Raw genomic sequence first — 16,260 nt, forward strand, 5'->3', positions numbered from 1 at the left:
TGAAGGTCATTACGGATGCCGTGGAAACCTAATGGCTTGGTGAGAAACTCAATGACCTGTAAACAGCCTGGTTTGTCCTGTAAGCATGAATGGTGGTTGGTCCTACGAAAACAAGTGAACATGCCACTTGGTATTGGAATCCATTTTGAACTTGGTGTTATTGCATGGGAAGGTGGGATGCCAAACAAAGGGTTTCCACCCTGGAGGAATGTCTACATAAGGAATAGAAGCAACCAGCTCTTTTGTCTTCAGCTGGCTTTTGAAATTGCCTGGCATGCCCTAAGAGGATACAAAAGATCTTTGAAGAAAGCTATAGGCCCAAGTCAGAGTAAAGAACCGACTCTGATTTGAAGCTTTTACCTGAAACAAGAACAACTGTTAAGGATAAGAATTTGTCAAGTTTTTTAGCAAATTGGAATTAGTTATGCATTTTCTATTCATTTTAACTTAGTTCCTTGCTTTGTTGTTTTCACTTGCAGCCACTTAAGTCCCACCTCTTGTGCATAATAAAAACATTGAGATTATCCTCAGGTCCATAACTGTAAACTACTGTTACTGGGGAGAGCTAACCTTATGCGCTTTCTCTGGATAAAATGTTTACAACACAGAGTAAAATGGATTTACTTGGGATTTTAGTCCTATTTGGAAGTTGGTTTCCTGGGTGCTGAGCCCTTAGAACTGTGTTCTCACACAACTGAAGTGGGTCAATGTCTGCATTGTTCTGCCAGGGTGGGGTTGCAACCCCAACTCTGCCTTATCTGGGGAGAGACCAGAGAATCTGGCCCAGCAGGACAGTGTGGTGAGGAGCCTCAGAGAGCAAGAAGGCAGCATCAGTGGCATGATCAGGACACTGGAAAAGAATCCCACCCCATCACGAATAAATACAGTGATATTTTTTGTTTTAAACTGGACCACTGTCTAGAAAGACACTCTCCTAACATCTTTAATATTGGTTAGATTCCAGAGTGAAGCAAAGAGTTTTAATTGTTATGCTGCAGCCATAAATAATATGTTTATCTTAAAATATACAGATTTCTCATGAGGAAAGAATAGCAACAAAAAGGAAGCCACACAAAAGCAGTCTCTTTTAAACCGATTTACAAAGGCAGTCTTGACTTTCTTTCAGAAATGCTGTTTCACTTTTTAATCCCGTTTGACAGGCAATTCAACTTTCCTGACACAGAAACCACCACAGGTGTTCTCACAGAAGTCTAACAGTGACATAATTGTCATGCTGCACCTATTATTTTGCACATAAAAATGCATTCTTAGTCTAACTGCAGGACTTTACAACACCCACAATAAGAATGATAATTTTAGGGATTAGCACCAAGAAATTCTTACTTCTTGTACCAAAGAAATGAAGACAGAGTGAACTTTCCTTCTCACCTACGGATAATAATAGGTAGAATTATGAAGTGATAATTGTTCCATTATTAAGACCATGACCAATTTTTTGACAAACCTATTCTTTACTTATTTTGCCAACATTAAACCAATTTGTGTGGAATTTCTTATGTATGCTCCCTTGGCACACAAGAAGTGTTCTGTTCATTTGTGGCTAAGCAAAGAAAGAAATTCAGACACAGCAATTTGTAAAATAAGAAGCAATCACTTCTACAATAATTTCTGAATTATTTTTAATAGCATTTTATCCCTACATGTCTTGGCTTCAAGTATGGTTTAAATTATGACATTCTGAGTAAGGACAGATGCTTATTTTCCAAAGCTTGGTATTATTCACTGTGCTTTTTCTGAATTTATAAAACTGCTGCAACCCATGCTAATTTATTATGGACATACCCATAGCCAAACTACTGGCGTGTAAAGAATTTTAAGATTTCACAGTAGTAGGTAGCTACCATACAAAGCCCACAAGGCCTCTGATAGTTTATAATCTCTACAGGAACCCCGGGCATGACTCATGTTAGCAGGGCTGAACTAAAGCAAATTGGGAGCCTGAGGCTTGGTGTACACTAGGAAAATATGTCTATTTCAGATATGCAATTCTAGTTATGGCAACTGCGTAGATAGAATCGACTTATCTAAAATTGACTTACCTGGCTATCCTCACTGATGAAGGTCAATGGGAGAGTTTCTCCTGTTGACCTCGACCTCTCCTACTCGCAATAGTGAGGAGTACAGGGATCAACTGCCATCCCGAGACAGGCCAATTTCGCATGTCCTGACCAGGTGCACGAAATCAAATCCCAGAAGATCGATCCTGAGTGTGTTGATCTTCTGGATAATGTAGATGTGGCCTAAGCCATGTAAAAAAAATGTGGTCCCCTCACATTCACACCTACATTCTTACTTGCACCACCTGTGTATGATTCTTGGACAAAGGTCTCCCCAGGGAAGGGACTGCAGCAGACCCATAAGGATTTACTGTTCTAGGGCTGTTGGCGCAGGTCCTACAGGGGCCCAGCTGCTTGGTGATGGCTGTGGTAGGGCACTCTGATGAGCAGGAGCTGGCAAGGAAGGAAGAAAAGAGCTGTGGGCCCCATCCTTCCTGTTCCATTTCCACATGGAGGCACCAATGGCAGCAAGGAAAGACATCACTGATGATGGACTAGGAAATCCCTTTTCCATGATGTACCCAAAGGAGAACCGCAGGATGGGCTGTTACAAAACAAAAATCAGTGGAGGGTCAGTGAAGAGGGAGCTCCTCAGCCCATCTGAAGAGGAGAAGCATCAGCAGGACAGTGCTGATTGAGAATCTACTTGTTCCAATCCCCTCCAGCCTAGTGACTCAAAGCTGAGAAGTGGCAGCAATCCCTACCCACCAGACCAGGGTGGTGGATCAGTTTCCATTGTGGAGAGAGAAGGGCCCAAATGGCAAGACTGTTGGGTTACTTCTGCACCCCTGAAAGTGCCACAGAACTGACGGCATTTTCCAGGGACAAGAATCCAGATGGCCCTACAATTTAAGAGCACTGCAGGTTTTCCAGATCTGGTGTGTTCCAGTACACCTGCGGAGTGTATATGCCATGTAAAACTAGAGAGCAGCTGGCTAACACTCCTAGAGATTCTCTGGGAGCAGAGCTGTAATACAATCTAGTAAACAGTAGAAACTTCAAGGAAGCTTCCATACACCTACATAGTGCATCCTTGTCTGTCCAGAGGTGAGGCTTCCTGAGAAGGATTCCCTGGCTCATTGTTACTGTGTGTTACTTGTAACACACAAGTAGTTATTTGTAAGTATAGGTGGGTAAACAACACGGGAGTGAATACAGGGCAACACTTTTTGTTTCCCTGAAATAACTTTTTCTGAGGCTGGTGACAGGAGAAGTTGAACAACTGTACCTCAGATTGAGGAACTCGGTACTGCGGATCAGGCTCTTCCTTCCTCCCGTTGTGCACCAAAAAGACAGTTACATTTTGCTGGGTTGAATGTAGAAGGACGACTGATGTGTTTAGAGCAGGCTGTTCCAGACTGGGGACTGTCCTGGAGTTATTCAGTCAAGCTGTACAGAGTGGAGCCAAAAATAGCCCACTGGCCCAGTGGGGGAAATGTCACACAGGAGCTGCGTCTACACGTGCACGCTACTTCGAAGTAGCGGCACCAACTTCGAAATAGCGCCCGTCGCGTCTACACGCGTCGGGCGCTATTTCGAAGTTAACTTCGACGTTAGGCGGCGAGACGTCGAAGTCGCTAACCTCATGAGGAGATAGGAATAGCGCCCTACTTCAACGTTCAACGTCAAAGTAGGGACCGTGTAGACGATCTGCGTCCCGCAACGTCGAAATTGCTGGGTCCTCCATGGCGGCCATCAGCTGGGGGGTTGAGAGATGCTCTCTCTCCAGCCCCTGCGGGGCTCTATGGTCACCGTGGGCAGCAGCCCTTAGCCCAGGGCTTCTGGCTGCTTCTGCGGCAGCTGGGGATCTATGCTGCAGGCACAGGGTCTGCAACCAGTTGTCAGCTCTGTGGATCTTGTGTTGTTTAGTGCAACTGTGTCTGGGAGGGGCCCTTTAAGGGAGCGGCTTGCTGTTGAGTCTGCCCTGTGACCCTGTCTGCAGCTGTGCCTGGCATCCCTATTTCGATGTGTGCTACTTTGACGTGTAGACGTTCCCTCGCTGCGCCTATTTCGATGTTGGGCTGAGCAACGTCGAAGTTGAACATCGACGTTGCCGGCCCTGGAGGACGTGTAGACGTTATTCATCGAAATAGACTATTTCGATGTTGGCTGCACGTGTAGACGTAGCCAGGAAGTTGCGAGGATATGTCTCTGATAGGTGTAGTCAATGGAAGCAGTGGGGAATCCAAGAAGTGACACAGGAAAGACAGAAAAATGTGCAGGAAGTAAGAGACTGACTGAAATATACACTGTTTGCACACGATCAATCACAGATTCAACACTCCTTAAAAGAGAGATGAGAATAGAAACCCCAGAAGAGGAAGGGGGAAGTCACCAGGAGCGCACGCGAAAAAGGGGGGAAAAAAAGATGTGGTGCCAGGAAAAACAGCTGGTGGACTCCCCGACCAAGAGAGAGGGGCATGGAGAAAGAGGAGACTCCACCAAAAGCAACTGGGAAAGAGCAGCTGCAAAGGTAAGAGAAGAGCCATGAAATACACAAATCACAGAAACCCCAGGAAGAGACAAGTGGGAGGCTCATAATGTCAAAAGCAGCAGAAAAGTGGAGGAATGCAGTAAGAGAGGCGTGGCTCCTAGCCATGGCAAAAAGGGGACTATCACTTCAATCACGACATCCCACATTCTGTTTCTTACTAGCTCTGAGTCTGTGCTGTGCTCTCTACAAAACCTTTACTATTTTGGCTGACAAGGTGAGTGCATAAATTTCAAAGCCATATTTTTCTGCATTAGAATGCAGGTATATTCCATCTGAGAAGCATGAGCTAATCCCACATCCACATTAGACAAGTAACAGCAGACACCATTTGTAGAGTCCCCAGGGCAGGAAGAAAAATGGTATCAGGAGAGGAACTGACACGTCAGGTGTGCCTCCCCTCCTCTCTCCCCCCAGCTGCCCTCCAGTGTGCACTGCTGGTCCCTCAGACCAGCACCAAGATTAATTTCCTCCCCTTTCACAAAGCAAGGGAAGAAATAGCTGTGAGTGTGTTTGCACGTTTGTCGTATGTCTATATGGGACGTACATTTGTGGGGATGGGCATATTCGGTGTGTTTGCACTAAGATCTCAGCAAGGCATGAATGGGCACTGTGTAGTGTGCAGAAGTGAGGGGAATGTTAATTCTGTATCTGTGATGTGTGTGCAGCACTTGCATGCACGCTGTGTACCAACGTAAAACCAAATGGCTTGAAATACACCCTTCTCATTACAGGACACAGATTATTTCAGGGAAAAACATGTATTATTAACACAATGCTAAAATTACTGACATTTAACTTAAATAAAAACAGGGAATTGCATTCTGATTCAGATTAGATACAGGTAGCACACACTTAATGAATGTGCAGGGCATTTCACAGACAGGATGTGTGCCAAATGATTCTGAGGTTGTTATGGTAATTATCTTTTTTCCCCATTTTAAATGGCACATAAAAATAGTCTCATAAAACCTGCATAAATGTCAAAGGAAAAAGTTATGTCTCTCCATGACATAGAAGCCTGAACTAATTTTTGACAAATTTCAGAATTTTTTTATCTTTATTGGTAATTTAAGGTTTTTTTTTTTCTGTAACTCATGTTGTTTTCTGTCTCCCCCATTACGAGAAGAGCAGAGAAAAGGTGGGCAGATAATGAGGAGGGATATGCTTTGATAAAGTTTGGAAGTGTGGCTTTCAGGCTGCTATATTTCCTGGGATACAGTGCATCACTTTTTCAAGAATCAGGCTTTGCAATGTACTTGCAGAGATAAACACCAATCATTGTCTTATGACTAAGATAAAGACCACATATTTTTTGTAAAAATCTACCATGCAAATGTTCACTCTATCACTCTGATCATAAGCGATGGGTATTTGAAAATTTAAGATAAAACACTAGCTACAAAGTCTACACCACACATTTTTTAAAAATGCAACAACCTGTAGCTAAGGGATATGTGCAACTGGTATAGCCATTAGAGAAGCACACACAATGGAGACAAAGCATATCCTCAAAGCGAGAGCATTCAGTTCTGAGGAAGAGTTAACATTTGGATCTCAACCAGTCAAATTTTAGATGACTACATCTGGTAGCTGATGAGCATTCCTGTGGAATGACAGGCTTCAAACAGAAAGAAAGACTCTTAAGAGCTAAGTTTGTGAGCTGAAGAATTAAGATACTTATCCTCTGCCTATACTGTTCTGCAGCAATACATTAACCATTTGTCATTTCAGCTTCACAATTATAAATCAGTTCTCTATCCATAACTCAGACAGAATACTCTTGAGACATGTCATACTTTATAAATGACTGTATGTACCCTTCTGGTGTAAGAAAAAGTTAACTGGATCTTATCATAACAGTGCTAACGACAACAAGCATGCAATTGGTAATAAATGGTTCTGCCTTTTGGAAAGACCACACACAATAATGATGAGACAGTCCAGTATGAGTGAGACCCTATAAGCCAGGGGCCAATGAGAGGTGAACTTTGGAAACTGTAGGGAAACATCAACTTCCCTATTTTATGGGCCAGAGAACAATCTTGTTCCCTCTCTCTCTGTTTCTCCCATATATCAATGTCACCTATAAGAGAGCCTTCAAAACAGCTTCTGACAAAACAAGAAAAAAGGTCAGAGCAGTTAATGTTCTCCTCAATATGATTTTGTTTGAAGCTGTGCATTTTTAGAGACTCCATGATTAAGTACTTTCACTGAAATTTCTCCAGAACAAGCTCCTGATTGAGGCCAAACAAAACACATACAGTACAGCCATCCAGCAGATGGCTTATCAGGCCCATGGAGGAACCCTTTGGGGTTTACTAAAGGCAATAATAGTTCTGTTCATCAGAAAACCAGATAAGAAGCCAGTTCTTTCCCCAAACACCTTTTGCTCTTGGCACAATTTCAATTTTGTTATGAATTACAACAGTGATTAATAATAATTTGTTTGCATTTCTAGAGCACCTTTCATCTGATGATCTCTGAGAACTCTGCAAACAATTCACCCTTGCTGAACCCTGTTGGAGAACATTAGGGCAGGATTGTTACACTCCTTTGCCAGAGGGGGTAACTGTGACAGAGAGGAGTTAAATGACTTCCCTGAACAGACAAACTAAGAATCATTTGCCGAGTCAGGAGTCAAATCCCAAAGTTCTCTTGGCCCAGTTCCCTGCTCTTGAGCACACACTTGATTTTAAAATTAAACCTGGCATATTGCTAACATTTTGTGGGGTTACTTTGAAGACACTTCTCTGCAGTGAATTTTACCACTACCATGAGTCTTTTTTTCAAATTGACATCTTGTGCATTTCATAGAATCACAGGGCTGGAAGAGACCTCAGGAGGTCATCAAGTCCAGCCCCCTGCCTGAAGCAGGATCAACCCCAACTAAATCATTCCAGCCACGACTTAATGGTTGGCTCTGCATCTGCCTCCACTATTAGGTTCAGCAGATTCCATCATCACAGCACTGGAAGATTGTGGTCTCAGATTTATCATCATTTATCACATCCATGACATCAGAGGCACATGCCGTCCCAAGCCTATTATAGATGAACTGTCTTTCTAGGCAGCCTCTCGGTAAATCTGTCAGTGCAGTATTCAAAATGAAATCCCAATTTTACTTTAATAACAGTGGGGAGCAAATGTTTTCATCATAATTCAAACACATTCAAGTATGTACATAGGGACAAAATCTGCTCTTCATGCAGCCAAACTAAAATCAACAGGACAGATTCCACGCTTTTCCCCTTCTCTTCTCTTCCATAGCTATCACCACATCACTGGCAATATAAGTTTCTAAAAGGGCAAGAACCTCTAAGTAATATTGCTGCATGTTTGCACTATTGTCTGCTCTCAGTTCCACTAACTATCCTATTCAGTCATCTGCACCAGTAGATGGTACAGAACCTGGGTCTATCTCACGAATGACTTCTGCAACACAGTGTAATATAAAATAGCTATGTAATGCAACCACAGATTGTAAGACACAGATACATACCAAGATGTCCAGGCAGGCTGCTTTAAGCAGAGTGATTTGGTCCGCAATGGTCAAACTTGTAAAGCCAGGCAATCGTTTTGCAAATTCCACTATTTTAATAATGCATTTTGTAGCAAGTTCACTGAATTTGTCCCAAAGCCCAAGGTCCAGTCGAACTCGATGGTCTGCACTAGAGTTCTAGAAAAAAAGAGGAGGCATCATAAATCAACAACCTCCTGTGCAGCAAAGCAACTGATTTGTTAGTAAAATCATAGTTGAGTATGTCTGCTAAAAAGTGCTTTCTATTGGCATTTCCTACAAAGTATGCTGTTGTGGTGCTGATGGTTTAAAACTTGGATAAGTCTGCTAAAAATTCTTTGAATGTTTCTGTTATTTATGATTACAGAGGCCATCTGTACACAGAATACAAATGAACTTAAACATTTCCAAATGCCACTGTCATCATTCTTGCCTGTCGTTATATAATGAGTGTATTTAGCCAGGCAATTTACATTCGAACCCTCAAAAATAAAATGAACAGTGAATCTGGAACATTGGTTCCTCATCTGGAAAAAGCAGCTAAATATTTTGGAACATAGTTGCACATACTTCAGGTCTTAGAGAATTGGTTCTACTTAATTTTTCTCTCTCTGTGGCTCTATGAAAGTTTTACAGCTCTCTCAAAATACCGTTCCACTTGAATTAAAGAGTCTTTGTTTACAGAATGCTACAATGCTCTCTCTGACTATGAAAGCACTATGCACAATGCTGAAGGTTGCACATTAATTTGAGAGTACAGAGTTCTGTATTTTATAACATATTTTCCCATCAAACTTTGTGTATTATGGTGACATCCTAAAAAGACATATTCCCCCACTAGTTACAACTATACATAAACACACAGATGGACTTTGGATTAAGACGTCTCCTTGCAAGATCCATGTTTGAAGTGATAAGAGTTTTTGTTTTCACAATTTTGAGATGAAGCTAATCTCCCTCCTTCCCACCCCCTCCCACAAATTCAAGATGTAGAGGAGAAGTAAATCAATAACATTTATATGAGTCTCTCTGCTTTAGTGGCCATCATTACATTTAAATATGCTCTCCATTTAAAAAGACACGGAAAATACCTCATCGTTTCTACTTAAAATCCATCCTGGGGGGCTGGATCATTTTCTTTTTTTTTAATGACAGAAGAGAAACAAGAAGAAAATGTCTGTAGGATGCTGAACATCAAAAACTCTTTTCAAAATAGACCAAAAGTAATGGGTTAACAGTCACTGTAATGCCCTTTGAAATATTTCTTGCAGCTACTGAGTATGCATCCTTCAAATTTATTTTATTTTACCCTCAAGGACTTTGGTGAAATACAGTTCATGGGGGTGGGGGGGAATAAGATCAAGATATGCAGTCATTCAGGCTGTAATTAAATTTAATAAGCAGTTTATCCAGTTCATGGAAAGATGGCATAGGACAGAACTACACAGAGCAGAGCCTAAAGCAGGAAATAATTTTGCAATAGAGTATCCATCTGGAAAAAAAGACGAGGCAAGAAACTAGCAAGTGTGAACAAAATCTTCATCAATATCATACAAGGTTATTTTACCATGCTGCACTTCTGACAAAGGGAAGTCTGACATGTCTTCTATTAAAAGTAATGCACAGCAGTCTTAACAAAATGTAAATCTAACTCTATTATGCAAGCTGAAGTAAGGAGACAGTTAATAAAACACAATAATTTGGTTTTTAATTATACTGGTTGCTGGATTCATAGGCATGGGATCTAACACTGTTAATGCATTATTTTCCAAATGCTGCAAAGAGTAGGTCTTTTAACGTTTTATTTGGTAATGAACGCAGTGACAAATTTAATTGAAAGCAGCTATGTTTTTAGCAGAAGTCCTGCATATAAAAAATAAAATTGACTCTGTATCATCAATGTCATGGCTGAATAATGAAATGGGATTAATAAAATGCCAGTTGAAAACACAAAGTGATTAGCAATGCCTGGGGATTGTCTCTCTCTCAGGTGGGGAAAAAAATCAAACACAGAATCATAGAACACTAAAACTGGAAGGACCTTAAGGGGTCACTAAGTCCAGTCCCCTGCCCTCACGGCAGCACCAAGTACCCTCTACACCATCCGTGATAGGTGTTTATATAACTTGCTCTTAAATATCTTCAATGATGGCGATTCCACAACCTCCCTAGGCAATTTATTCCACTGTTTAACCACCCTGACAGGCAGTTTTCCTAATGTCCAACCTAAACCTCTCTTGTTGCAGTTTAAGCCCATGGCTTCTTGTCCTAGCCTCAGAGACTAAGAAGAACATTTTTTCTGCCTCCTCCTTGTAACATTCTTCTAGGCTGTGTCTACACTACCACCCTCCTTCGAAGGAAGGATGGTAATTAGGGCGTTGGGAGTTTACTCATGAAGTGCTGCGTTGCATACGCAGCACTTCATTAAGCAAATTCCCACCCCAATCCCCCACGGCAACTTCAAAATTTTACACTTCAAAGTACCAGCTCGTGTCTAGCCGCAGCTCACCCGTTGGTACTGCAAAGTGCCAGGGCAACTTCGAAGTCCCTTTACGCCTCAAAATTTACTCCTTGACTTCGAAGGAGGGGAAATGGGGGCATGGAATTTGCTTAATGAAGTGCTGCATATGCAGGGCAGCACTTCATTAGTAAACTCCCAACGCCCTAATTACCATCCTTCCTTTGAAGGAGGGTGCTAGTGTAAACAAGCCCTTAGGTACTTGTAAACTGCTATCATGTCCCCTCTTAGTCTTCTCTTATCTAAACTAGATCAGCCCAATTCTTTGAGTCTTTCCTAATAGCTCAAAACATGATAGTTACATCTACACTTGCATTCCTCTTTTGAAAGAGAAGGAGGGAAATTGAAAATGCAAATGAGGTACTGATTTACATATCTTGAATTTCCTTGTCATAATCTCTTTGCAGAAGCTTCTTTCAAAAGAAAAAAAAGCAGTGTAGATGGGGCTCTTTCTAAAATAAACCCCTACTTCCTGAAACAAAATTAAATAGTCATGTCTGCCCCCATAAGTTGATCCAATTTTTTCAATCATTTTTATTCTCCATTGCAATCCACTCCATCTCCACATAGCAATACAGGGAAATGTGCACCCAGTCCTGGAATCCCTACTGTCTTCAAAATCCACTTCAGAGATGGAACAAGGCTAACAGGTGCACTAAGGAAAAAGCAGTCAAGTAGCACTTTAAAGACTACTTTAAAGTGCTACTTGACTGCTTTTTGTTTTGATAGTGTATAGACTAGCACGGCTTCCTCTCTGTTATTATAGGTGCACTAAGGGTTGAACAAGGACAACTGCTCTCCCTTCTTAGCAAAAGTAGCAATGCATTAAGTCTAATGCAACTGTGCTGTACAAGGAACTCAGAACATACCTTTGCTGAATGCAAGTGTCACAATATATTAGTATATTATCTCTTTAACAGTACAGAACAGTAGTCATGTAACATTAAAGTAGAACAGCTACAAAGAACAAAATACCTGAAGGACGCCTATTTGTATCTCTTTCTTGAGGCTGGATTTAACACAGCTGAAGACTTAACAAGTAATATCAGTCTCAAGGGATAAGAAGCATAGTTACACTCAATTATATTACAAAGCATGACATCTCCAGAGAAATTACTAAGGCACTTTCTCTAAGCTGGATGACAGCAATAAAACAGATCTATTTGTGATGGACTTTTGAAATCCATTATGTTTAAACATCTTGCTGGTCCTCATCATTAAAAGAGCTACACTCATCCAGTAAATGTAGCCGTTAATTCAAATGACCTGGGGAATTTAATAGGAGACAGTTATTCTTCAATTACTGTAAGAAAACTCCTTTTCCTTCCCATTGTAATTGTTAGTAATGGGTAAGTGACAGAAGGGCTAGACATAAATTTTCTAAAACTTTTATAAAAATATAAACAGTTTTAAATGGGGAAATATATATATTTCCTCCAGGATATAATTCCTAACACACACACAAAAAATCTTTGTTTCTTAAATTAATTGTTTCTTGCAGAGTTAAAGAATAAATAAGGATATTCTGACACTTGTATTCCAAATGCTTTGATAGATTTCCTAGGGTTGCAATCCTCTCAAGTGCTTTTTTGGTTTTTGCCTCTTTGTCTTCTGCTGTTACAGATTCTAGAGCCTTTGCTCTCATTAGAAACAAAAATACTGGTCTCAAATGCCATGCTACTTAAAATATAAGCATCCTGTCGTTGAAGTAGAGTGGTGAGGCAAGCCTGCCCAAGCAGTGCTGTGCTGCTGTTCCATCCATCAGCCAGACAAGGGGGAGTAGGAGGGATGATGGGGGCTGAGCTGCCTCCTGCCTCAACAAGGCAGAGCCCATGGTCCTGATCTGGCCCTAGCTTCCCTGACTCTGGCCTGCAAGGCTCTGGACCCCTGACCTACCATGGGCTGGATGCTGGGGAGGGGAGCCCTGAGCCTCTGCAGCCAGATCCAGACAAGCAGGGGTCTGAATCTGGACAGTGGACAGTGGGTTTCCCACCCCAATGTGAGTCACCGTTCTATTACATGATGAATAAGACACCCCCACCACCACACACAATAAAAGTGGACTAAGCAGTCATCAGGCTACTACATATAGTTATGATCAATAAAGTTGAATAAGGAACTTCATATTCTTCTAGCTTTCTTTGGCCTCCTAATTTTTTCAAGAAAGTCTGCTTCCCGTTTATTAGCACTCCCCTCGTTCCACTGTTTCTCTCTTCCATTCCCGCCAGGCAAGAACTCTTCTAATCTTTGGCATCAGAAAACTAGGAAGCTCAAGAGGTGAGATTTTGTTCTGAACAGTGAGGTTTGTGATCATTCTGATCCCTTAAGTTCTATACTCAGGAGCAAGCAGCTGTGAAAACCACAATCCCCGTGCTTGTGAATCTAACCTTTAAGGTACAGGCGTGACCATGACACAGTAAGGATGAGTTCACAACACAGATTCCCATCTAAAACACTTAGCTGACACCCAGAGCGTAGTCAGATCAGTGATTTAAATAGCAGATACAGGGGTGAAGCTGTCTGTGAACCTGAAGACGTTGGTGATATTGAAGTGGCATTCAATCAGTTCTTATGTGTCTGTGGCTCACAGCCAGTGAATGTTTTCTGCAGTTACAGCAGCATAAGATCCTGGTTAAGCCAAAATAACCCTCTCTGGGGGAGAGCAGGGGTTAATAAACAAGACTTTTACTCCATAGGACACCCGTGCTTTTGGGCGCCCTGCTGCAGCTACCTCAGACATCCTGTAGCTGGGAGAGAGGAGGATTACCTGGGGCATGGTGTGGCAGTGGCAGCTACAGGGGGTCACCTCCCCTCAGCCCTCCTTCTGCACGTACCACCCAGGCAGTTCAAGCAACAGCACAGAAGTGGGGCTCAGTGGGCCAGGAGGGCGTGGCAGAGTGGTTGGTTGTGTGTGGGGGAGGGGATAAGGGGAGAGGGAGGGGCTGAGCAGGGGAAGGGTGGGGGGGCTGCCCCAGGCCCCACACCTGGGGCACTGTGGCTGGGGTGCCCCAGGCCTGGCCCCCCTCAGAACAGCCTTCCTTATTCAAGCCAAGCCCTGTAGACTTGCTCACCATAGTTTCTTCATTCAACTAAAGCAGCAGTTCTCAGTCTGTGGCTTGGGACCCGGAACGATCGCGACATCATTTGAGTGTGGTCGCCAGGCCCAGTGTTCGATTTATCGGGGCCCAGGACAGACAGCCAACGCCCAAGTCTCACCTCATGGGGCTGAAGCCAGGTGGCAGGGTCTGTGCTTTCTGCCGTGGGCCCCAGAAAGTCCAGCACCAGCCGTGCCGAAGCCCGAGCCCCACTGCATGGAGCTGAAGCTGAAAATTGGCATTTTTTGTGGGGGCCCCTGTGGCATGGGATCATACTGCAATTTTTGCTGTCAGCAGAGACAACTGGTGAGGATGGGCCACCGGCCACCCTCAGCCCAAGAAAGGGCCAGGACAACCCCCTCCACTCCAGGCCCTGCCTCTGCTTCACCCCTTCTCTTGCCCCACTCTCTCCCTGTCTCTTCCTCCAACCAAGGCGGCTGCGGGCTAGTGTTGGAAGCAGGCATCAAGTGCTCCCCCCTGCCCAGCAGCGGCGGGGGGAGCAGAACAAGGTGAGCTCTCTGGCCAGGTCACTTTGCTTTCTGCCGGGGTGTGTGAGGTGGTTCCGCTCTCTCCCCCAGCTGGGCTCACCCTTCTGCGCTTCCTCACCGCCGCTGGTAAGTGCTGGAGGGGGTGTGCAGACTCCCCCTGCTGCCAGTGCTGGCCCTCTGTCCCCACTAGTCCTCCACCAGCTGCAGGCTGGCCCCTCCCACCTAAGGTATTCAGGGGCATGTCACCCCAGCGTCCGCCTTGCACGGTGCCCCCGGTTGTCAGAAGTGGACGCAGTGCAACCAAGTCTGAGAGCGAAACAGTCAGTGAATGCCACGGAACGTTACAAAACCAGCCAGCCAGGGATTGCTCCTCCGCTTGGCCTCTGCATCAGCAGCCACTTCTCCCAGCCTCCCCCATGAGGAACGATCAGATCAGTCCCCTTAAGGCTTAACACAAACTAGGTCCAGCTTCACTGCTGCTGAGCTCGGGGAGGCACTCCCAGCCAGGGCTCTGCTGGTATTCAGCCCCACTGTATGGCTCAGTGGTGGCTCATGCTGCGGGACACCACTGGAGTGGGATGCAGAAGGGGCAGCATTATAAGCAGCACTGAATCTGTGACGTCCTCCTATACAGCCCCTATATTTATACTGTGCCAAGAACATTAATTATATATAATTACACCTTAGCATCCAACTTACAATGCAAAAATACAGGGGCCTCTGATCAACGCTCCCTGTCAGCTGAGCCCTTGGGTGGCCACCTAGGAGAGATTCAGGTGCCCCCCCGGCTGATGAGCAGAGTGCCCACAGCCACCCACAGAGGGCAGCCTGTGTTTCCATTGGTGGGGCGCATCTGCACATACCTAGGTGCACAGAACAAAATACATACCACCCACAGGTGTAAAAAAGGAAGAGGGAACACTGCCCTGAGTAGGTTTTGCTAGAATATTAGCCACACAAAAGTAATAAAACTCCTCTATGACCCTAACTTAAAGCTATCACAATAACATCTGCACAGCCAGTGGGTATAGTTCATTTGCCACACAGCCTGCGAGCACAAAATTCTGAAATACTTTCCTATCTGAGGATATGCATTCCAGCTGCGGACATATGATCAGTTCTGACATGAACAGAAAGTGGTTTCCCCTAAGCTCAGAAATATTTTCCACGCTTATCTTTCAGAACTGGCCTTATGTTTACTGAACTGTGAATCTATTTAGATGCCATTTAGTTTGAGATGGGTTAAGACACAAGACATTTTTGGTCAAAAACTATCACAGGAGATTCGCTGAAAAGCCTCCCCACAAATCCCACAGTTGATGTCTGAAGTTAAGAACTTCCAATTATGTCACCAGCTGGCTGTTATCAAGTTTACAGCCCAGCACAGTACACAGGTCCCAGGAGAGCTGAACGTGCTTGGCCACTTCAGTAATTCCTGTTATTTAATGGCATGCCTGCATTGATTGTTTTGACTAAGTCTAACATGAGCAGGAGAAAGGAGATACTGCCAGAGAAGCACGTAGCTGGGTAGGCTTTTTCCAGGGCAAACAATTTTATGCTGTTCTCAAAATCAAACGTGTAACAGTTTTGTCACATTTTTTCATATTTTTTAACCCTGTGCATTTGAGATCAGAATATTTACACTTGCCTTCTAGCAATTTAATTTTGCAATTTTATGAACAGGGGTTGAAGAGCTATAATCTGACTTTTTTTTTTTTTAAAGCAGCTTTGAGGGTGCAGGGGAAAGCAGACTGAATGGTGCACACAGCAAGTCCACGAACACCAGCTGTCCTTGATTCAGATTTGAATAACTGAAAAACATAAAGCCTGACAAAGCACTATAGGACAGAGCTACTCATGCAGAGATGAAGTGTGGCTCTTTAGATCTTGGCTTTGAAGCATAAGTATCACAACATCCATCTAGTCGTCTCTGACCTCATGGCCAAACAAGCAAGAACACACACTCAGTCCTTATATAGTGCCTGCTGCAGGGTATTTTTCACCTTCATCTGAAACATCTGGTACTTGCCAAGTGGGTGACAAGCCACCGGATTAGCTAGAGCACAGGCC

The 16,260-nt window shown here is 43.6% G+C and overlaps 1 protein-coding gene across 2 annotated transcripts in view; it reads right to left on the bottom strand.

Moving 5' to 3' along the window:
- The window catches only part of RARB (retinoic acid receptor beta), a 342,130-nt gene that overhangs the window by 16,158 nt on the left and 309,712 nt on the right, over positions 1-16,260 (bottom strand). For both annotated transcript variants that reach the window (XM_074984445.1, XM_074984444.1), the window contains exon 5: positions 8,072-8,248. In XM_074984445.1, the coding sequence (XP_074840546.1) occupies positions 8,072-8,248 (177 nt within the window). The remainder of the gene's footprint in view (positions 1-8,071; positions 8,249-16,260) is intronic.

The sequence above is a fragment of the Carettochelys insculpta genome, chromosome 2, assembly GCF_033958435.1.
Source record: "Carettochelys insculpta isolate YL-2023 chromosome 2, ASM3395843v1, whole genome shotgun sequence".
Classification (NCBI taxonomy): Eukaryota; Metazoa; Chordata; order Testudines; family Carettochelyidae; genus Carettochelys; species Carettochelys insculpta.